Here is a 23,787-nt window from a genome sequence, read left to right as displayed (position 1 = left end):
CATGCACCCCTCCCGCTCTCTGTGTGACTCAGGCGGCCAGGCACCAACGTAACTGGTGTCTGGGCCTAAGATCTCAGCTCCGAGAAGCGAAGTTCCTGCAGATCCCTCTCGCCGCAGGCCCCTCCTCCGGTATCTGCGCACAGCACACAAGGCCACCGGAACTCGAGTAGAATTTTGTCTCCTCAAATAAAACATTTGTCGCTTTTGTTAACACTTAGATCCCTCTCTCTTGCAAAGTCAAAAATGATGCCAAGTGGAACGTCAGTACGTGAGTTCCACGAGTGCTTGGATTTCGAATAAACATCGCAAAGGATGGTAGCACTTGTTCATAACCACCTTTTGCTTTTCTTCTTCCTTGCATCCGTAACTGGGGATTGAACCCAGAGCCTTTGCACTGAACTGCATTCTCAGCCCTTTGTTTTTATTTTGTATTTTGAGAGAGGGTCTCACTAGGTTGCTACACTGCCTGGAGTTGCACCCTAATCCTCCCACCGTGGCCTCCCAGAGTGCTGAGCTACCACAGGTGACAGCTGCCACGTCCAGCCATCCACCTTGACAGTAAGTACTTCGTTGGCATCTTGTTCTGCAAGAACAGACCTAGGACTCATTAATGGAACCACCTTATGAAGAAAGACGAAAAATTCATTCTGTTGGGCCAGGCATTTAGCTCAGTGGTGCTGCCCCTGCCTGGCAAGTGTGAGGTCCTGAGTTCGATCCCCGGTGGTGGGATGGGGGGATTGCATTCTGTTGCTGGTATCTTCCCTGTTTAGCTACCGTGAAGTGGGTACTCTGGACTGTTCCTGCAGAGGGAAAGTGAGCCAGGCGTGTGGATTTGCTTCCGGTCTTGTAACCAACAGGCAGCATAACCAAGGCAAGCACAAGAGCCTGGAAATGTTCGCTCGGCTCCCTATGTGAGGAGAGATCAGGTGATGGCAGTCACGTCCCTGGTGTGGCTCAGACGTGGGCGGCGTCCCTCCAAGGCCTGGGTGCTCAAGGCCCGGTCACAGAGTGCTGTTGAGCGACGGTGGACTCCAGGAGGTGGGACTGAGTCCTGGGTCACAGGGCTGTGCCCCAGAGGGGTCTGTGGGACCTCAACTTCCCCTTTCTCTGTTCGGGCTCATGATGTAAGACCTTTGCTGCCACACACATTGACACTGTGAAATGGCGCCCTCACAAGATGCCCAGACTTAGCAGGCCACCTGATCTTGAACTTAATTTTCCAGAACCATGTGCCAAAATGAGCCTCTCTTTATTTCCTAAGTATTCTGTGCTGGGTGTTTCGTAGTAGTGATGCAAAACTGACTAAAACGATGGCAGTTACTCTTTTTCCCATAAAAGGAAATCTGTTTGTATTCTTCTTGCATTCTACTAGTGACACTAGATTCTTCTAAAACCTACATTTTAGCCAGGCGTGGTGGCGCATGCCTGTAATCCCAGCACTTGGGAGACTGAGGCAGGAGGGTCGCTGTGAGTTGGAGACCAGCCCGGGCTACATAGTGAGTGCCAGGTCAGTCTCGACTACATAGTGAGACCCTGTCTCAAAAAAATAAAAAATAAAACCTATATTTTAGTCAGGTTTAATTCACATGTATATTGATATTAATTCGTATGTATATCAGAAGTGAAGTAAAGTTACTCTGCTTACTTTTTCTTTAAATGGTGTCTCACTGTGTTGTCTACACTGGCCTTGAATGCCTAAGCTTAAGAGATCCTCCCGTTTCAGCTTCCCGAACAGATGCGATGGTAGGCACACAATCATACCCAGCTTTTTCCTTTGTTGAATTCTTGTGTTCAAAAACAGTCTGCAATGAATTCAGTCTTCCCTGAGAGCCCTATTTCGTTTGGGACCAATTCAACTTTTAGGGTAAATCTAGAATTCATTTATAGTTTTAGAAACGTTAGTTGGTGCTCTGAATCCTGTTTCTTAGATGCCACCACTAACCTACTTCTGTCTCCCCCGTTTGGTAGAGGATTATCTGAATCAGCTAGAGAGCCACTTTCATACCTGGCTCCGTTTAGGTCACATCCCATGATGGGGCTGGCCAGTTTCCTCCAGTGCCCAGGTACATTCTGTCATGGAGCACGCGGGCTTCAGCCTCCATCAGGCAGACGAACAGTGACCCAAGAAGGCATGGTCCCTGGTGGAAACAGTTATCTATAATTTTAATCTTGACGATACGAAATTTGTTCTTACAATCGTATCCTCACTAAGGAAACTGAACCATATATGTTTTGGCATTCAGATGCATGTAGGGGTACCAAGGCTGAGAGCAAAACAAAAACAACCCTGAAGTGAACTGGATATAAAATCAGATATGTAAAAGAGGACAAGGAAGGGCCGGGGATTTAGCTTAGTGGGTCTGTCGCCTGCCTCACAAGCACAAGGAACCGAGTTCGGACAAGGAAGATGAGAGTTTCACAACGAGCTCTACTCGAGAGTCCTTCTTGAGTTTCCTCTGCTCACAGCCTGAAAAACCAGCTTCCCGATCTGCCTTCTGAGACTCACTTCTTTCCAATTCTGCCTCCTGCGGATGTTATTACTGGTACCGGCTGATCTGCCTGGGTACTGTGATTTCTTTTAAAATTGCAGAAGACTGGGCGCTCTGAAAGCAGAGTCAGAGAGGCTCAGGGATAATAGAATTGACAGTTCTGAGGGAGTCAGAGACCGCCACAGGAACAAAGGACAAACTCCTCCCCCTTTAACCCATTAATCCTTAAAAGCACAATTTGAGTTTTATTTTGAGACAATCAGGGACTTAAGATGTTTTTGCTTAAAACGTTTGTCTCTTCATGGGGGCCCAACAAGTAACACAAAGCTTGGTCTTCATTTTGTAAAACTCTGGCTCAAATCTCAGTTCTCCTTATAGGCCTGTTAGTCATCTTGGGAGTGTCTGTCTAAAGGTTTTCAGAACAGTTTATTAACCAGAGCTTATCCAGCCTGTCTCAACCCCCATCAAGGTAGAGGTCACTGAGATGAGAGTAAAGGGCTGCTCAGAGTTCACAGGGACGCTGATCACCAGCTTTTCAAGTCCGCTTCCAGATACCCTTTCTGGGGCAGTGATGCTTTACCATCCCCAGACATTGCCCTAAATCTGTGAACACCTAGATGCCAGGAGAAGCAGAGCCTCGAATGACTGAAACTGCCCCAAGCAGAAATGATTATTTCCTGGAAATTAAATCAGCCCTCACGTGGTGAGGATTCCTCCAGAGCTAGGAAACCGGAGCTGAGATCATCATCAGCTGAACCCTGGTCCACCTCAACTCCAGGCACACTGAGCTACCTCATCTCCAACAAAGGAGCCAAACCCTCCTCACTGGAGGAAAGAGCCTCGTTAATAAATGGTGCTGGAAAAACTGGGATTCAACTGGCCGAAGATTGAAACTAGACTTAAATCTCTCACTATGCATAAATTAAAATCAAAATGGGTTAAAGATCTAAATATTTAAACAAGAAACACTAGACTGACTGGAAGAGAGGTTACGTAGAATTCGTAAAGATATTGGCGTAGGAAAAGATTTCATGAACAAAACCTCCGTTGCACCTGAACAAGCGCAAAGAAGCGAGACCAACAAGTGGGATCTCTTCTTATTAAAAAAGCTTCTGCACCAGCAGTGTGAAGAGACAGCCACAATGAGGGAAAAAATTTTCACCAGCTGTTCCTCAGGCGAAGGTCTACTATCTAGAATATATAAAGAATTTCAAAAAACCAGACCCTCTCCACTATAAAGACCTGATTCAAAAAATGGACATCTGAAATAAACAGACACTTCTCAAAGAAGGAAAAGCAGCAAATACATAGATGAAACAATATGCTCCACATCACTGGTCGTTCGAGAGATGCAGTTGAAGACAACACTGAGATTCCACCTCACCCCACAAAGAACGGCTGCTATCAAGAAATCAACCAGTAACAGATGCTGGTGACATTGTGGGGAGAAAGGATCCCTCTCCAATGGTGAGAGTGCAGACTGGGGCAGCCGCTGTGGAAATCAATATGGAGACACCGCAAAGAACCGGGACTAGAGGTCCCACTGACCCAGCCGTCCCCCTGCTGGGGATCTTCCCCAAAGCATTAAAAGACTCAGATGACAGTGATACTTGTGCACCTTGTTCGCAGCAGCACAGCTTCTCACACCGTCTCAGCCCATCCTTAAACGCTGGTCTTCCCCTTTTGTGGAAGGGCCAGCTATGCCCCGCCTGGGGGAGCCGCTGCCGCTCTCACTGTCCTTATTACGGCACTGGCTTGGCCTCTATCAGCTGTGCTCCCGCTTTGTTACCCTCCTTAGAGCTTTCCCCGGCAAACTCCAGCTTTAGTTTTAATTTTCGCTATCACCAAAGCGAGGGCCCATGCCAGCCCGTGACACAGTCGTGAACATGTTACCCAAACCACACACGGAGGGTCCCTCACCCTAGGATGTCACTGGGCACACACAAGGTGACATCAATACTATAATGTGGACAGGTGACCTTGGGGACCAAATGCCAGGAGGTCAGCTCTGCTGCAGGGCGAAATCCCACAGGCGTCATCCACACAGCAGCTCCAGAAGTCTGCGGCGATAAGGTTGCTCCCCTGACCGGAAGCCGGATCTCCCGGGACTGGCACGTCCCTTGGGGGACAGAATTCTCCAGTGCCACCTCACAGACTCAGAGGCCAGAGAATGCTCTGCCTCTGGTAGCTGATCAGCCCAATTTTCTGGGCAGGACTATGTCCCCTTCGGCTCTCCTTCCCCGGAAGCTCAAGCCTCTTCCCCATTTCCTCTTCCTTCTCCAAGTTTGCCTGTGGGCTCACGCTCCTTGCCTCAGGTCTGATTTCTCTATCACTGAGACAGAAGAGCCTTCAAGAGTGGTATTGGTGGAGTTGAGAGTGGAGGGGCTTAATCATAATCACTTTGTAACTAAGTTTTTCGTTTTTAATCTCAAAATTGATACTTTTAGGAAAGTGAATGAGAGCCGGGCGTGGTGGCGCTCTCCTGTAATCCCAGCACTTGGGAGGCTGAGGCAGGAGGATCGCTGTGGGCTACATAGTGAGTTCCAGGTCAGTCTCAACTACATAGTGAGACCCTGTCTCAAAAAACAATTAGACAAACAAACAAAGCGAATTAGGGCCGAGGATTTAGCTCAGCGGTTCCATTGCATGCCTTGCAAGTGCAAGGACCCAAGTTCGATCCGGTACCAAAATAAATAAATAAATAAAATAGTCTAAGAAAAAAGTGAATTATCAGAAGGATGCAAGATTAAAGGGTAAACTTCTACTGCTCCTCTATCGCTAACTTTGTTCTTGTGTTGGTGCCTCCCGATGGTTTACGTGTTGTAAAGAATCCACTTGTCAAAAAACAGGCTCTTGGTTGTGAGAAAAAGAAAAGCTTATTTCAGTGAACAAGAACTACAGTCAGGAGGCTCTAGCAGCTGGCTGGGAAAAGCCGAGCTTATGACATCCGTGTGTGGATGGGCTGGTAATGGGAGAGAGACAGCAGCTGGCCGGGAGACTCCATCCCTGAACAGATGGGCTAACACCGGAGAGAGATATTAGCAGCCGGCTGGGAAAGGAATTAGGCTTGTATAGGTGTGGAAGGGCTAAGGAATCTGGGGTAAATATTTATGACTTGGACGCCCAAGGACGGTCTGCTCAGGTGTGTACACAGTGACTGGACTTCCTGGCGCCGGGGGCTTCTGTACTACATTTTGAGTCCATTTATCCTGTTTCCTGAGAAGCTGCTGCTGTTTGCTGAAAACAACCTGTTTGTTTTGTCCTGTTTGTTTGCGAAGGATTCACTTAAGTCAGAACTGATTACTGAACCTTTGTTCCCAAGGTCACAAGGAGAAGGCTAGGGGTAGCTGGCTCTGTAAGATTTCAAATGAAACTGAAATGAAAGTTCACTTCCTCATCGTGGATACCTCATGTGACAAAGCCCAATTTCTTTTTAAAGGCCATTCAGCCGAAGTCTCTTTACTGCCTTTGAATCTCTGGAGTGAGCTCACCAATTCCCGGACTCTTCTGATGGGAACACCTGCCGGTTTTGTCATGTACGTACTTTCTGTGTTTCTCTCGCGTTTGGTCTTTAAACACGCTTTGCTTATGTTTTTAGCTTGCTCTTCCTGCCAGGTTTTAAAGCTCTGGTTTCAGGAAGTAAAGTAAAAAAAAAAAAAATCACATCACTCAATTTGCCTCTTCCTTTTCTGTTTAAAAATAATTTATTTTTGAAAGCTTAATGTCTGCTTGAACATCTAAACTTGAGACTGAAACTAGTTTTCTTTTCTTTTTTTCTTTTTTTTTGGTGGGGGGGGTATGCCAGGGATCGAACTTGGGTCCTTGAGCTTGCAAGGCAGGCGGCAGAACTTCTGAGCCAAATCCTCAGCCCTGAGACTAGTTCTCTTTGGAATATAATTTGAAGATGTACAGTTAAAATTCCAGTTCTTTTGAATTAAAAAGAAGTGGATAAAAGTAAAATACAGTCTGAGGCAGTTACTGAATTTCCGTGGCGGTTTCTTTGAATTGAATATAGAAATTGTGTTTTAGAGAGTAGTTAATTCTCTCCTTTGAAATAAATACTTAAGTGTTGGTGGGGGGTTACAAAGCTAATCCCAGCACTTTGGGAGGCTGAAGCAGGAAGATTGCAAGTTTGAGCCTAGGCTGGGCAACTTATCAACTTGACAAGACCCTGTCTCAAAATAAAAAATTCAAAAAAGGCCAGGGTTGCTGCTTAATGTGAAGGCCATGGTTCATTCACAGTACCACAAAAGAAAAAATAAATAAATAAAACAAACCCTAAGGATGTCAGACTGGTGGATAAGAGTTGTCTTTTAAGTATCTCTAAAGGTTATAGACACTTTATTTTTATTTTTTGATTAATCTTTGCAATACTGGGATTAAAGCCAGACCCTCACCCATGCGAGACAAGTGCTCTACCACTGAATTATAGCCTCAGCTCTATTTATTTATTCTATTTTTGGTACCAGAGATCGAACTCAGGTCCTTGCACTTATGAGGCAGGCAGCAGAACTGCGGAGCTAAATCTCCAGCCCATTGATTTATTTTTCAGATGAATCTTACTGTATTGCCCAGGCTGGTCTCAACTCCCAGGCTCAAGGGATCCTTCGTTTGTTTGTTGTTGTTGTTTTGTATGTGTTTTCTATTTTTTAGGACAGGGTCTCACTATTTAGTTCAGACTTCCCTGGTACTCACTGCGTAGCCCAGGCTGGTCTCGAACTCACAGCCTCCTGCCTCAGTCTCCCAAGTGCTGGGATTACAGACATGAGCCACCACGCCCAGCTTTCAAGTGATCCTTCTGCCTCAGCCTACTGAGCAGCTGAGACCACAGGCACCTGTCCCCACAGCTGGCTCCTTCCTTTGTGTGTATGTAGGGGGGTAGTAGTGCGGACTGCACTGGGGTTAGCAAGCCCTCTACCACTGAGCTGCATCTCCAGCCCTTTTTATTTTTATCTGGGGACAAGGTCTCACTAAGTTGCTCAAGCTGGCCTCAAACTTCAGAGTTGTTGGGATTATAGGCATGTGCCACCATGCCCAGCTATTGTAAAAACTAAAATTACCTTTTAGCTGATACACAGAAACAGAAAATTGTGTATTTTGATGGGGCACCATGCGATGTTTCCACACATGTGTACACTAGGTTCTGCACATTTAAACAGACCAGCTCAGGGCCAAAGTTTAGCTTGGTGGTGCCACTGCCTGCCTCAAAGGCGCAAGGACCCAAGTTCGATTCCTGGTACAAAAAAAAAAAAAAAAAAAAAAAAAACCAGTGGGAAAAAAAAAAAAAAAAAAAAAAAAAAAGACCAGCTCATAAAACAAGTTCACGTATTAAACAATCTAGAGGATAAACTAATTTTTCAGAGGGTGTCTTCTTCTCAGAATGACTTCTATTTGGAAAGGAGGAGGAGGATTTCCTTTGTTTAGATTTGTTGGCAAATTCTGGAAAGTCCCTACTTTTTAACATTCTGTGTGAGGTTTGGGGATTTAGTTCAGTGGTGCCTCGCTTGCCTCACAAGCTCAAGGTCCTGAGTTTGATCCTCAGTACTGGAAAAAAACAGAGCACTTAGTGTGTTCATTTTACTACATATTGGAAAATTTCTGAAAATCATTGCTAAAAATATTACTAACTAGGCTGAGGCAGGCGGATCAGCAAGAGTTCAAGGCCAGCCCGCGTGACATAGCAGGACCGAGACCCTGTTTCAAAATTTTTTTAATTAATAAAAATAATAAAATTAAGTGTTACTAAGTATTGGAAGTAGTATTTCAGACGTAGTCCTGCATTTTCATCTTGTGATTACGTACTGCAAGGTGTTGTTTTCTAATTCTGATTTATAAGAGTGTTTTCCCTCTGTGGTGCTGTTTGCTGTTCTGAATACGCACAAGCACGCAGCTAAGAGCTCCGCTTGCCCGGTTGCCTTTTCCAACAGGATGAAGCGGCTGACGTGGGTGTGCGTGGTATGCGCTTTGGCAGCGGCACAAGTGCAGCAGGATCCTACGCTGGATCACCACTGGAATCTCTGGAAAAAAACCTATGGAAAACACTATCAGGAAAAGGTAGAAGGGGCTGCCGCTTGAGCACGATGCCCTTTCTCCGGTACCCAGCCCGTTCTGTTGCTCTCCAAGCTGTGTTCTTACAAGCAGGGTTTTCTAGAAATATTACGTACTTATTTATTGTTCCGCGTACCATGTAGCAGGACACAAAACAGAGCTACTGTGGAGATTCTGTTAGAGTAGGAGAGAAGGACAGAAGTGGGCAAACCAGCAGGTATGTGGAGTAAGTTGGATGTTAAGAAGCTCAGTAGAGCTGGGTGTGGTGGCGCATGCCTGTAATCCCAGCACACAGGAGGCTGAGGCAGGAGGATCACTGTGAGTTCGAGACCAGCCTGGGCCACATAGTGAGTTCCAGGTCAGTCTCAACTACATAGTGAGACCCTGTCTTAAAACAACAACAACAAAAAAAAAAAAAAATGAAGAAGAAGAAGAAGCGTGGTAGAGAAAAATAAGGGCCATGGGGGGAGGTGACAGTGAGAAATCCGTGACTACAGGGCGATGGTGACAGAAGGGCCAGTAGAGTCCTGAGCAGGGAACTCATAGAAGCAAGGGAGGGAGCAACATAAATGATGGAGTGAAAGTCCCAGGCCAAAGGAATACGAGTGCATGTCTGAGGAATAGTGTGTTTGGCGTGTTTGAGGAACAAAAAGTTGTTAAGACAGCCTGTGGCATGGCGTCAGCTGCTAGAATTTGGAAGTTGACTCTCACTTCCCACTTTGTATTTTGGTTCTTTGTTTTGTTTTTGTTACTGGGGAATGAATTTAGGCCCTTGTACTTGCAAGGCAGGCAGCAGAATCACTGAGCTAAATCCCCGGTCCTGCAGTTTGGTTTATTTATTTATTGGTACCGGAGATCAAACTCAGGCCCTGGTGCTTGAAAGGCAGGTGGCGGAACCACTGAGCCAAATCCCCAGCCCCTGGTTTTTATTTTAAATATACTTGTTTATTCATTTTAAAATTCTAACTTTATTGCCAGGCATGATGGTGCACATCTGTAATCCCAGGACTTGAGAGGCAGAGGCAGGAGGATTGCCTGGAGTTCGAGGCCTGCCTGGGCTACATAGTGAGTTCAGGGACAGCCTGAACTTTACAAAGTACGATCCCATCTCAAAAACCCAAAAAACAGGGCCAGGGATTTAGCTCAGTGGTTCTGCCGGCTGCCTTGCAAGCGCAAGGATCAGAGTTTGATCCCTGGTACCAAAAACAACAGCAACACACACACACACACACACACACACACACACACACACACACATCTTTATCCAGTCTCCAGGTGATGGGCAACTGGGCTGTTTCCAAGCTTTACTGTTAAAAACTGTGCCACCATAAACATGGGTGAGAATATATCACTGTGGTATGACGCTTCTTTTGGGAAGATACCCAGCAGAGGGATGGCTGGGTCAAACCTCTAATGCTTATTCTTTGCGGTATCTCCATACTGATTTCCACAGCGGTTGCACCAGTCTGCACTCCCACCAACAGTGGAGAAGGGTTCCTTTCTCCCCACAGCCCCGCCACCATTTATTATTGGTTGATTTCTTGGTAGCAGCCATTCTTTCTGAGGTGAGGTGGAATCTCAGTGTTGTTTTCATCTGCATCTCTCAAATGACCAATGATGTTGAACATTTTTTCATATGTTGATTTGCTGCTTTTACTTCTTTGTCCGAGAAATGTGTGTTCATTTCAGGTGCCCCCCCCTTTTTTGAGACAGGGTCTCACTACATAGTTGAGACTGACCTGGAACTCACTATGTAGCCCAGACTGGTCTTGAACTCACAACAATCCTCCTGCCTCAGCCTCCGGAGTGCTGGGATTACACCACACCTGGCTAGATGCCCATTTTTTAATTGGGTCATTATATTTAGGGAGTATGATTTTTTGTTTTTTTTTTTTTTTTGGTACTGGGGATTGAACTTGGGTCCTTGCGCTTGCAAGGCAGGCCACCGAACCACTGAGCTAAATCCCCGGCCCTTTTAGTTCTTTATATATTCTAGATAATAGACTTTTGTCTAAGGAACAGCTGGTAAAAATTTTTTCCCACATTGTGGGTTGTCTCTTCACACTGTTGGTGATTTTTCTTGTGGTGCAGAAGCTTCTGTTTTATTTTGTTTTGCTTTGCTTTGAGACAGGGTCTCACTATGTAGTTGAGACTGACCTGGAACTCACTATACAGCCCACGCTGGCCTCAAACTCACAATGATCCTCCTGCCTCAGCCTCCCGAGTGCTGGGATTACAGGTGTGCGCCACCACACCCGGCTAGAAGCTTTTTAATAAGATGAGGTTCCAGGTGTTGATTCTTTGTGCTAGTTCCTGTGCTACTGAGGATTTGTTCATAAAGTCTTTTTGTATGCCTATGTCTTCAAGAGTTTTACCTAACTTATCTTCCAGCAGGTTTAGTGTTTCTGTTTTAATATTTAGATCTTTAATCCACTTCAATTTTAGTTTAGTCTATGGTGAAAGATAGGGGTCTAATTGTAATCTGTGGCAGGTTGAAATCTTTTTCCAACACCATTTATTAAAGAGGCTATCTTTCCTCCAGTGAGGATAGTTGGCTCCTTTGTCAAAGATGAGGTACCTGAGTGTGTCAGGAGTTGTTTCTGCACCTTCTAATCTATTCCACTGATCCTTGAGTCTGTTTCTTTGCCAGTACCATGCTGTTTTTATGACAGTGGCTTGTAGTATGGTTTCAAGTTGGGGATTGTGATATCCCGTCACGTCTCTGTTGCCTAGAATTGCTTTTGCTATTCTAGGTCCCTTCCGGTTGCAAATGAATTTTGGGGTTTTTTCTAGCTCTGTGAAATATACTGTTGGGATTTCAATCAGGATTGCACTGACTCTGTATCACAGTTTTGGAAGTATGGCCATTTTCACTATATTGGTTCTTCCTACCCAGGAACAGGGGATGTCTTTCCCATTTCTTGCATCCCCTTTGATCTTTTTTTTCAGAGTGCTGTAGTTTCCAGTGTAGAGGTCTTCTACTTCATTTGAATCCTAGATATTCCATTTTTGTTGATGCTGTTATGAAAGGGTTGTTTCCCTAATTTCTCTCTCAGTGAGTCTGTTGCTTGTGTCCAAGAAGGCTGTTGATTTTTCAGTGTTGACCTTGTATCCAGCTACTCTACTGAATCTGTCAAGTAAGTCTAGAAGTCTTTTGGTGAAATTTTTTGAGTCTTCTATGTAGAGTATCATATTGTGAGCAAATAATGACAGTTTAACTTCTTCCTTTCCTATCTATTTCTTTTATTTCTTTCTCTTGTCTAATTGCTGTGGCCAATGTTCCCAGAACTATATTGAAAAGGAGTGGTGATAGCCGGGCCTTTTAATAAAAGTTTTGACACCGGATCTCTATACGATGCTCAGGCTGACTTCAAATTTATGATCTCCCTGCCATAGCCTTCTGAGAAGCTGGAATTTTAGGTTTGTGCCACCATGCCTGGCTAACACCATTTTACAGGAGGAACCTGAGTACCCTCAGAGTTTGTTATTCCTGCGGGGAAGGACCCCTGAACCAATCCTACATGGGTACTGCAGGACAATTACATAGATCTTTCGCCGGTGTTAAATTTACTCTTAAGTATTTCTTCATGTTGTTGTAAAAGGGATTATTTTCTTAATCTCTTTTCAGGTAGTTTGCTGTTTGTGTATAGAAATACTATTGACTTCTGTGTGTTAATTTTGTTGTTGTTTTGAGACAGGGTCTCACTGTGTAGCTCAGGCTGGCCCTGAACTCACTTTGTAGCCCAGGCTGGCCTTGAACTCGTACAGATTCTCCTGAGTCAGCCTCCCAAGCGCTGGGATTACAAGCATGTGCCATGACACCCAGGCTTTATGTATTAATTTTATAACCTGCAACTTTTCCAAATTTCTTTCAGTTCTCATCGTATTTTGGTGGATTATTTAGGGTTATCTATATATAAGAGGATGCCATTGAGAAAAAGAAATAATTTCACTTCTTCTTTTCCTATATGGGTACCTTTTCTTTGTTTTTATTGCCTAGTTGCTCCACCTAAGACTTGCACATTAAATAGACACGGTGAGAGTGAGTGTCCCTTTCTTTTTCCTGTCTCGGAGATGATCTTCAGCTTTTCGTGGTTGAATATGGGGTTACCTGGGGTTGGTCACCTGGGGCCTTTGTTGTATTGAGGAACATTCTTCTATGCCTAATCTGCTGGAAGGTTTTATCACAGAAAGCTGTTTAACTTCGTCAAATGTTTTCTCTCCATCCACTGAGATAATCATATGATTTTCACTTGGGTGATGAACCAATTTGGGACCAGGGCCCTAGTTTCAGAGTTAGAGTTAAATGTGTAATTATCATCCCTATCAGATTAACTAAGCGAATGTTATTCCAACCCGTCAGCAGGAATAATCATGAGTTTTGACTAGTATCCTACCTTGATAATCTATCTCAAGTCCACTTTTTTCTCCTTTCTTGCACTTTGTTAGATTTATTTTCACTTATCCCATTTTTGCCTTCTCTAGTGGTTTGGACTTAGGTTCATCATGCGAGTGCATTGTGTCCATGGCTAGGTAATAGTAAAAGTTGCTCCCAAAGAGAGAGGGCTGCGTCTGTAAGGCTTCCTGAGACCAGGTTCTGGGACTGGGCTCTTGCATTCAATGAATAGAGGTGGAATGGGGTGATGACTGTTCATAGGGCCCGCAGCTCATTCTGGCCCTGGTGGTAGTGGAGGGCAGCAGCTATTGTGGACGCGCCGGGTACACCATGTCCCTTGTGAACATTATATTCTGTGTAACGACTCTCCGGAGGACCAGAAAAACAAGTCCGTACATAATTTTTCTCTGGATAAAATTAAAGTAATAAATAATAGAACCCAAAATGACTTTCTACATAAAGGAAATACATACACACTGATGAACATTAAATTTGTGAAATAAATTAGAAATCTTGAAAAAAAAATACCCACTGAAATAAAAATTCAATCAACCCGATAAACTGCAGAGCAAAACAACCAGCCAGCATCAGTCATGTGGAAGAAGGGGTTAGTGCCGAGACACTCATGCAGCGTGCAGCACACGGCAATAAAAAGGGAGATCTGGACAACACAAGTAAGAGTTGGAAAAGTGTCTGAGACTCTAAGATGCATGTGATAGGTGTTTCTGAAGGAGAAAGTTAGATGAAATAGTGGACAAGCAATATATGAAAAAATGCTCTTCGGGGCGGGGGATTGCTCTTTGAAAATTTCCAAATATGAGAAATGTTGTGAATTATCCAGTCAGGAGTACCCAGCATGACTGGGTGTGCTGGCGCATACCTGTAATCCCAGCACTTCAGGAGGCTGGGGTAGGAGGATGGCAAATTCAAGTACAGCCCGGGCAACAGAGTGAGACCCTATCTCAAAATTTAAAATAATAAAATAATAGCAAGAAGAAGGAGGAAGAGGAAGAGGAGGAGGAGTTAGGGATTCAACTCAGTGTGAAGACAGACTTGGGCTCTATCCCCAGTACCACACACACACATGCAGACACGCACACACACACGCACACAGAGTAACCAGCAGAAGGTAAATAGTTAGAAGCTACAGAACATGAAAAGAAAAAAGAAAATTCTACCAGAGTTAAAAACAGAGGTCAATAATTAGACTGATAGCACATCTCTCATGTGCAACAAAAGCTATCAGAAGAAAATGGAGAAACATCTTGAAATAGCTGAAGAAAAACAGCTAGAAATTTATAATCAGCTCAACTGTTTTTTAATAGTGAGACTCAAAAAATTTTATGGGGACCCATAAAGATTGAGTTTACAGGGCCAGGGATTTAGCTCAGTGGTTCTGCCTCCTGCCTCACAAGCATAAGGTCCCAAGTTTGATCCCCGGTACCAAAAATAAAAAAAGATTGCGTTTGCACCTATGAAGTATATAATATACTTCAACAAACAATACTTTCTAAAAACAAAACTGTTAACCTCATTTGGAGGAAATGAATTGTGTATACCATAAAATATTAATAACCACCAAAGCAGCTAAGGGCAAGAGTTAGAATTAGTATGTGATTTTAGCAGTTAGATTGGATATATTCGTTGCTTTGTATGCCCTGAGACAGAGCTGCATTGCTAGACTGCTTCACAAAATGCCGCTTTCATTATTGAGTGTGAGTTCATCCGGGATGGAGGGTGACTGTTCTCCTACCTTGTATGTTAGAATGAAGAACAGGTACGGCGGCTCATCTGGGAGAAGAACCTCAAGTTCGTGATGCTTCACAACCTGGAGCATTCGATGGGGCTGCACTCGTACAACCTCGGCATGAACCACCTGGGAGACATGGTAGGCAAATCACAGACACAGTGCTACCCAAGCACAGCACACAAATTAAGTTTGGGAACCAAGGCTCCACTGTAATCCTGCTTTCGGGTCTAGCTGTGTGATTTCCATATCCTCAACAGCAGTTTTTTGGTTTGTTTTGGTACTGGGGATTGAACTCGGGTCCTTGCGCTTGCAAGGCAGGCAGCGGAACCACTGAGCTAAATCCCCAGCCCACAGCAGTTTGAAAGTAGACAAAGGCAGCCCCAGAGGAGAGCCACGGCCAGAAGCGCCTCAGTAGTACAGCCCTTGTCTGTTACGCAGGAGGCCCTGGGTTCAAGTCCCAGCAGCGCCACCACAGGGGAAAAAAAGAGTACCCAGCCCTGCGCGTGCAAAGTGAGAAAATAGAACTTAAGGACCCAAGAATTTGTACTGAAATTCCCACTTTGACCGCTTACCTTCACAAGTCCCTTCTTTAGTGGAAATTTTAAACTCGTGGATTATATCGCTTTCATTCTTCAGTGAATTCTAAAGAGAACTTTCTGAAGCCTGCTCGTAGTCTTATATAGTAGTTAGTTACTGTATTGATGTGTGATAATATAATCTCCCATCTGGGGTGTGTGGGGGTCTGGAGACCGAAGCAGGGCCTCAGGCGTCCTAAGGAACCCTCTAACCCTGGGCTGCATCCCTGGCCCTCGCATTAGTTATGTTCTGTTCTACTTTAACTGTGGCCAAAATTAAGAGTCACAGTACTGTTTGGAAAGCAACACCCTCGGTAAACCAGATTCCTAATTAAATGCACAAATCTCCTTTTAATTCTTTCTCACAAGGAAAACCGGTTTGGCCCACTTTTAGACAGTGCTGTTTATAAAATTATGCCTTGCCTCCACATCCCTGTAATTTTCAGTTTTCACCATTTTCTTGATCCTCTTCTTGAGGAGAAAGTTCAGCTAACTGAGAAAGACACTGATGCAAAGTCCAAGATTAAAGACATCTGGACAGCCGGGTGTGGTGGCGCACGCCTGTAATCCCAGCACTCGGGAGGCTGAGGCAGGAGGATTGCTGTGAGTTCGAGACCAGCCTGGGCTACACAGTGAGTTCCAGATCAGTCTTAACTACACAGTGAGACCCTGTCTCAAAAAGCCAAAAGAAGACATCTGGACCGCTCACCCCACCATTCAGTGGTACCTGTCCCGGTCACAACTATCACCAGTTTTTCTCGGTTCTAAAATAAATTCACATTTACAATTATTAGGATATTTAAAAGGCTATGAGTGGAAGGGAATGTGTCTTTGCTTTCTAGACCAGTGAAGAAGTGCTGTCTTTGATGAGCTCCCTGAGAGTGCCCAGACAATGGTCCAGAAATGTCACTTACAAATCAGAACCTAATCGGAAACTGCCGGATTCTGTGGACTGGAGAGAAAAGGGGTGTGTTACTGACGTGAAATACCAGGTGAGCAAACCATCCCAAGCCTCTGCACCGTAAGGCAGACCTCTCTTCTGTGAGGAGCTACATAATTTGGCAGTGAATCTCAGGCTCTTCTGTCACTTTCTAGTTGTTACTTTTGTCTTCTCAGCTAAATTGTAAGCCACCTGAGGGCAAAGGTCACGCCCTGTATCTGTTGTCCTCAGAATGCATAGAACACTAATGGCAACACAGCCACCCTGGACAGACACTGGGCCCGCGTGATCAGGTCTATGAGAGCAAAACGTCACCGCTCACGTCGCCCCCTCATCACACGGGACCGCCCTGCACCCCAACTGCTTGGGAAGCAGGATCCAGTGTGAGGGAAGCCTGATCAAGAAGTTGGTCTCTCCATGTAGCTTACTAATTTCCGAGTGGGAGGAGAGGGAGGGTCTAGAGCTAGAGAGGCCTCAGCCAGTCCAGTTAATACATAGCTAAGCTTGCAGTGTTAGAGTAAGGAAGTTTATGGTTTGCAAAATTGTTCCTATGTTGTAGTTCCCTTTTGTGTTTTATTTTTTTAAAAGCTACAAAAATCCTAAACAAGTTAGCAAGAACTAAGCATAAAGCACATCTTAAAGGTCAGGTAAGGGAAGAATCAGAGTGTTTGCCGCAGTGTGTGACCAAGGAAGAAAACATAAATGTATTAAGAAGTTGGGGGCTGGGGGACAACTCACTTTCCGGTTCCCCTTCTGTCTCTCTTAGCCAGAAGTTCGGAAGTTGTCTTTCCCTCAATAAATTTTTCCTACTCTTAAAAAAAAAAAAAAAAAAGAAGTTGGGCCCAGGGATTTAGCTCAGTGGTGCCACGCCTGCTTGGAAAGTACAAGGTCCTGAGTTTAATCCCCGTACTGAAAAAAAAAAGAATAGCACTGCTACCCTCATCCTTTCCCACTCTTATACTTCCTCCCTACCAAAAACTAGTACCAGGTTTCTTACTTAAGCTTCTGTAAAATCAGTTCAGGAAAGCCCTGCCAACTGCATATTCGAGGACTAACTCGGAGTAATTTATGAGCTCTGTGTTACTTTTCTAATTGCTGAGATGAAATACTTGACACCCAAAATGAAGGGAGGAAAAGTCTGTTTATTTAAAGTTTGTAGAGGCTTCAGTTCATCATGGGCGGGCTGCAAGGCGGGGCGGCAGAGGGCGTCGCAGAGGAGAAACAGCTCATGGCAGGCAGAAGGCCGCAAAGCAGCAAGGGATGACTGCAGCTCTTTCTGTCCCTTATATCTTATCCAGATAAGGATAAGAAGTTTCTAAATTTATAATTTTATAATTTTACTCAGGGCATGTAGCACTCACACCCTTAAACCTAGAGCCCCTGATCCTGGCATCACACCAGGCATCAGTCCCAGCATCACACACCCCAGGTCCAGCCACCTCTGAAAAGCCCACCTTGGACTGCATGAGGCTTTGCGGGCACATCGAGACACAGCCATAACAAGCTCCTTTTCAGAATGTTGCATTCTTGTTTTTGTTTTTGTTTTTTTGAGACAGGTTCTCGCTATGTAGTTGAGACTGACCTGGAACTCACTATGTAGCCCAGGCTGGTCTTGAACTCACAGCGATCCTCCTGCCTCATCCTCCCGAGTGCTGGAATTACAGGCATGCGCCACCACCCTGGCCAGAATGTTGCATTCTAATGAGCAATTTTGCTTTGACTAAAGCCATTTCTATTTGTCTCCTTTGGGTAGAGTGAGGTAGGAGGAAGGGAGAAAAGAGAAGAGAGACAGACAGACAGACAGAGGGAGCAAGCAGTTCTGATGAGTTTTTCAACTAACTCAGTTTTGTATTTTTCTGTTCCCTCAGGACAATAATGTTTGAAAAATGCTAACCTAGAATTAAAGCTCTTGCATTTGGGGCATCATTTAGCAGGAAGAAGACAGCTTCAGGAGGAGGAAATCATTTTCTTCCCCCTCAAAAATCCCTTAACCGTATGCATGTATCCCTTTCCCTCCCAGGGAAGATAAGTGGGACTTGGCACACGCTCGGGGAATTTCCATTTCCTAATAGGTTTGAATGTGTCCATCCTGGTCCGAGCCCCGCCATTTGCAAGTCTCCGTGAGAGGGACTCGGCCTAGAGAACAATCAGTAGTCGGTCCTCATTCCCCCAGACAGAAGGGAACCGCAGTGGGGGAGCTCTGCTGGGTTTAGGGCCATCCTTACTGACTTTCTGTGACTGCCCCGTGACCCGTTTCTTGCAGGGCACCTGTGGTTCCTGCTGGGCTTTCAGTGCTGTGGGAGCTCTGGAAGCACAGCTGAAGCTGAAAACAGGAAAGCTGGTCTCTCTCAGTGCACAGAACCTGGTGGACTGTTCAACTGAAAAGTATGGAAATAAAGGCTGCAGGGGCGGCTTCATGACAGAGGCCTTCCAGTACGTCATCGATAACAACGGCATCGACTCAGAAACTTCCTATCCCTACAAAGCCATGGTAGGTGATCCACAGACTCCCACTGACCACTGCTGACCACTCAGGGCTCGCCACGAAACTGGCTGCTTCAAAAACCATAGTGTGTGTGAGAACCTAGCCAGGAACTCTTACGTTCTCAAGATTTTTGTCTTATGCAGCAGCCTTCTAATCAGTGGCACAGTGTTTTTGAACAAACAAGTACCAATCCTACTTAAACACAGACTTTTTTTTTTTTTTTTTGGCACCGGGGATCCAACTTAGGTCCTTGAGCTTGCAAGGCAGGAGGCAGAACCACTGAGCTAAATCCCTGGTTCTAAACACAGACATTGAGCAAATCATTCTTAAAATTCTTCCCTGTATAGCTACTTAAGACTTAAGATTTTTTTTTCTGCAGTGTCCCACGTTCAACCGTAACTCTCAGACCATCAAACGGTTATTCTTCTACCTACTAAGAAGCTCAATGATGGTCTCCTCTTCTTTGCAAGTTTATTACACATTTTGTTAAATTATAAAATAATATGTTCATGTTATAGAAAATTTAGAAAAGATTTTTAAAAACCCACTCAAAACAGGTATGGCGGTATGCATCTATAATCCTAGGTCTCAGGAGGCTGAGGCAGGAGGATGCTACGCATTTGAGGCCAGCCTGGGCTACCTAGTGAGTTCAAGGCCAACTACATCATGAGATCCTGTCTCAGAACAACAACAAAATACTCAAATATCACTTACTTTAACCTCTATTGCTTTGGTTTATGTCTCTCACATTCTTTTCCTGTGAAGCATTTTAAAAACATGGTTGCATGTGCATGAATTTGTAACATGTAGCCTATATAAATATAGATGTATAATCTTCCTTTTTGCACTTGACATATACAAATAGGTGTTTACCACATTGTATGGCGCTTTTTTTTTTTTTTTTTTTTTTGTATGGTACCTGGGATCCAACTTGGGCCCTTTGCTCTTGCGAGGCAGGCGGCAGAACCACTGAGCCAAATCTCCGGCCCTGTATAGCTTTTCTGAAGATGGGGTGTTGCTACATAGCCTATGCTAGCCTTGAACTCACAGTGATCCTCCTGCCTCAGCCTCCCAGGTGCTGGGATTACAGGTGTGGGTCACCATGCCCAGCACATCCAGTCTTCATAAACCATGTCTTTACTTTTTAATACTGGGGAATAAACTTAGTATCTTCTACATTCTTAAGGGCCTGAGATTTAGCTCAGTGGCACCATGCCTGCCTCACAAGCACAATGTCCCAAGTTCAGTCCCTGGTACCAAAAAAAAAAAAGATTATTTCGTCTGTGGCCGTACTGCCATGAACGTGCCCAATTACATCTTCTACGTTCCTGGAACTTTTGAGACAGGATTTTGTTAAGTTGATAAATTGCGTAAGCTGGGCTTGAATTTGATATCTTCCTGCCTTACTCTACCAGAGTGTTAGGATTACAGGCATGTACCACAACACTCAGTTTATAAACTGCCATTTTAACTGCAAATATCTTACACACATAATATTGTAAAAATGATTTTGAAATTCAAGTCTAAAGTTTCCAATGACTGTAGTATTCCTCTGCAATACACCTCATATATTGTCCTGGAAAGTTTTCTTTTCTTTTTTGACAGAATCCTGCTTTGTAGTTCAGTGTGGCCTTGAACTCACTAGGTAGCCCAGGTTGGCCAAGAACGTCCCGTGATCCTCCTGCCTCAGCCTCTCGAGCACTGGGGTTACAGGTGTGTGCCACCACGCCTGACTCCTGGCAAGTTCTGTGTGGAAAGATGTTTACAATTTAGAGCAAGAGCAGAGTCCTATATTCTCTTTGTTATAGGTTAAATCTGGATTTGGACAATTTGATTATTCTTTCTTTCAAAGGAAGGAGTCTGAGCCGGGAGTGGTGGCGTGTGCCTGTAACCCTAGCACTCAGGAGGCAGAAGGAGGACTGAAGAGTCTGAGCTTGCACTACGTAGTGAGACCCTGTCTCAAAACAGAAGGAAAAACAAAAGAGGAGTCATAGCCACTTGAAAATATGAAAGTGAGAAAAAATGTATTTAAAGTCCAGATTTAGGGTACTGGTGGTTTATAATGGAAATAGAAATATATACTTCATCTATCATATATATATGTATATGTATTGTTTTCAGGATGAAAAATGCCATTATGATTCAAAAAACCGTGCTGCCACATGTTCAAGTTACACAGAACTCCCCTCTGGCAGCGAAGAAGCCCTGAAAGAAGCCGTGGCCCGTAAAGGACCAGTGTCTGTTGCTGTTGATGCAGAGCATCCTTCATTCCGTTTCTACAGAAGCGGTAAAACACATCTGCGAGCTTCTTCCATAGCTGACCCTGCACAGAGGAAAGCATAGTACCCCTCCCTCATTCTACCCAAATGTCCGAACAGGTTAGACAGGATCTCTCATTTCGTTTCAATGTTGTATACCCAGGTCTTACGAAAGCTTACTAACACTAGCTGCCGGGCATCATGCTCAATTTTTTCTATGTTTTATCTTATTCAGCCCTCACAGCAACCTTCATTTGCAGATGGAGAAACTCACTAGAGGGATTATCTTGCTTGAAATTGCACAACCTGAAAGTGATTGAGCTAAGATTAAAAACTATGCAACTTAAATGTAATAAAGTTGCAAGATAAAAATCAACATACAGGGCCTGAGATTTAGCTCAGCGGCACCACGCCTGCCTCACAAGCACAAGGTTCTGAGTTCAATCCCTGGTACCAAAAAAAAAAGAAGAAATCGACCAATAACAAATGCTGGCCGGGCTGCTGTGGGCGAAAGGGCTGCTGGTGGGAGTGCAGACTGGTGCAACCACTGTGGAAATCAGGGTGGAGAGTCCTCAAAAAAGTATAACTAGAGGCTCCATTTGACCCAGCCGTTCCCCTTCTTGGCATCTTCCCAAAGGGATTAAAAGCATCACACTAACGCCATACATGCAAACCTATGTCTATAGCGGCGCAGTGTGTAAGAACTAAAGCTTGCAAACGGCCCAAATGCCGGACGACTGACGCATGGACCAAGATGTGGGTGTTTCGTACGATGCAGCTCTTCTCTGGCGTGAAGAAGGAAAAACGAGACATTTCTCGCTAAATGGATGCACGTTGAGACCACACTTCTTCTTCTTCTTCTTCTTCTTCTTTTTTTGGTGCCAAATGTTGAATTCAGGACCTTGAGCTTGCGAGGGACGCAGCCACACCACTGAGCTGAACCCCCAGCCAAGACCACACTCAAGTGAAGTAAATCGTTTAACTACCGCATTGTTTCTCTGGCACGAGACACCAAAATGGTGAAAAATGACCCAAATGTGTTACAGATATTGGGAAAGGGGAAGAAAATGCTCAAATGAGAAGGGGAACGATGTGGGGAGGGAGGAAAGGACTAGTGAGAAAAGAGAGAGAACAGGAGGAAGAATGGAGACAAAGCTCTCATGAATTCGGGAACAGGGGATGGAAGGGAGGGCAGGGAGCGGGTAGAAAGCGCGACGCACCGTGCGCAGGGACGGGTTCCCCACGATGGGTGCTGTCGCTGAAATATACCAGTCACAAAATGAAAACACACACGACCAAAGAAAGGAGTGGGATTTCATAAAAATTCAAACACAAAACTGGCAGGGCCGGGGACTTGGCTCGGTGCCTCGCAAGCACAAGGTCCTGAGTTCAACCCCCGCTTGGGGGGCGGAGAGAAGCCCCGTCACACAGCGATCCCTCTGTTTCCTCGCCCATCTCTTATCTTTTTCATTTCTTGGTCTGTTTTCCTCTTTGTTCTGCTGTTTTCTTCCTTTACTAACCCATACTTTATTCTCAGGTGTCTACGATGACCCCTCCTGCACTCAGAATGTGACTCATGGCGTACTAGTGGTTGGCTATGGTAACCTTAATGGGAAAGACTACTGGCTTGTGAAAAACAGGTGATGGATTTGCACATTAACGTATCGCTTATAAAATCAAACGTGCTTTCGTGATGATCCACGTGGACGGCTTCCGGCAAAGTGACATTCTCAATTCTTCAGTGCCTCATTGTTCCACTTGCTATTCTGCCTTTATCTCTTTGTTTTCACAATTTATCTTCTACAATACTTCTGTATTCCTTTTTATTCCCTCTTATGAATATCTGTTCCTCTGCTTAGTCTCTAAACGTTGGTTAGTTCCCCGCTGGCCATTCCTGTTTTCTCCTCCTCCTCCTTCTCCTCCTCCTCTTCATCCCTATCCCTCCTCCTCTTTCCCCTCCTCCCTCTTTGTGGAAGCCTGTAGTTCAGGCTGGTCTTGAACTCACTATGCAGCCCAGAATGGCCTTGAACTGGCAGCAATCCTCCTGCCTCAGCCTCCTGAGTGCTGGGATTAAAAGTATGTCACAATAATCAACTACTCTTCTTAGTCTACTTTTTTTAAAACATCATTCCATTGTTATAACTTTAGCTATAACCTGTATGCGGATGGCTTGAGTGTTTTTCCCTAGTTCTGATATCTGCCTACAACAACAATCTTATCTGATCATATATCCACTTGCCTGTATCTTAATATCTCCAAATTCATCATGTCCGAGGGACTCAGCACCCCCTCCACCATACTGTGCCCCCCAGAATTTACCATCTAAGCGAGTGACAATATCTCATGAAACAGTCATCCAGTAAGATAGTACTTTTCCAGAGCCAATCAGCAACAAAGTAATTTTATTTCATTTTTTGTTTTTTGAGACAGGGTCTCACTATGTAGTTGAGACTGACCTGGAACTCACTATGTAGCCCAGGCTGGTCTCAAACTCACAGCGATCCTCCTGCCTCAGCCTCCCAAGTGCTGGGATTACAGGTGTGCGCCACCACGCCCGGCTCTTTTCTATTTCTTATGTTACTGCTCTACTTCAGACATCTTGAGAAGACAACTGCCGTAGCCTTCTAACAAGTCTCCTTCTAACAAATCCTCCTTTCATATGACTCCCAACACAGATTTGTCTAAAATATGAATGAGCCAATTATGGTGGTGCAAGCTAGGAATTCCAGCACTCAGGAGGCTGAGGCGGGAGGATTCCCATGAATCTAAGGCTAGACTGGGCTACAGAGTGAGTTCAAGGCCAGCCTGGAACAATAGTGAGAATTTGTGTAAAAAAAAATCAAACC

The 23,787-nt window shown here is 44.7% G+C and overlaps 1 protein-coding gene across 3 annotated transcripts in view; it reads left to right on the top strand.

Moving 5' to 3' along the window:
• Positions 1 to 400: 400 nt before the first annotated feature.
• The window catches only part of Ctss (cathepsin S), a 24,946-nt gene continuing 1,559 nt past the window's right edge, over positions 401 to 23,787 (top strand). Inside the window, exons 1-8 of one of the 3 annotated variants that reach the window (XM_033758224.1) lie at positions 401 to 558; positions 5,929 to 6,025; positions 8,417 to 8,543; positions 14,699 to 14,821; positions 16,101 to 16,250; positions 18,462 to 18,689; positions 20,805 to 20,970; positions 22,479 to 22,581. In XM_033758224.1, coding sequence (XP_033614115.1) covers positions 6,000 to 6,025; positions 8,417 to 8,543; positions 14,699 to 14,821; positions 16,101 to 16,250; positions 18,462 to 18,689; positions 20,805 to 20,970; positions 22,479 to 22,581 — 923 coding nt within the window. In that variant the 5' untranslated portion in view covers positions 401 to 558; positions 5,929 to 5,999. Of the gene's footprint in view, positions 559 to 5,700; positions 6,026 to 8,416; positions 8,544 to 14,698; positions 14,822 to 16,100; positions 16,251 to 18,461; positions 18,690 to 20,804; positions 21,062 to 22,478; positions 22,582 to 23,787 lie in introns of those variants that run through there. The other 2 variants (XM_019206379.2, XM_033758225.1) reach the window with 2 other exon arrangements.

The sequence above is a fragment of the Fukomys damarensis genome, unplaced genomic scaffold (genome assembly GCF_012274545.1).
Source record: "Fukomys damarensis isolate Sample0158 unplaced genomic scaffold, DMR_v1.0_HiC HiC_scaffold_33, whole genome shotgun sequence".
Lineage (NCBI taxonomy): Eukaryota > Metazoa > Chordata > Mammalia > Rodentia > Bathyergidae > Fukomys > Fukomys damarensis.
Note: the sequence above shows the minus strand (reverse complement) of the source record. Positions and strands in the feature narration are given on the sequence as shown.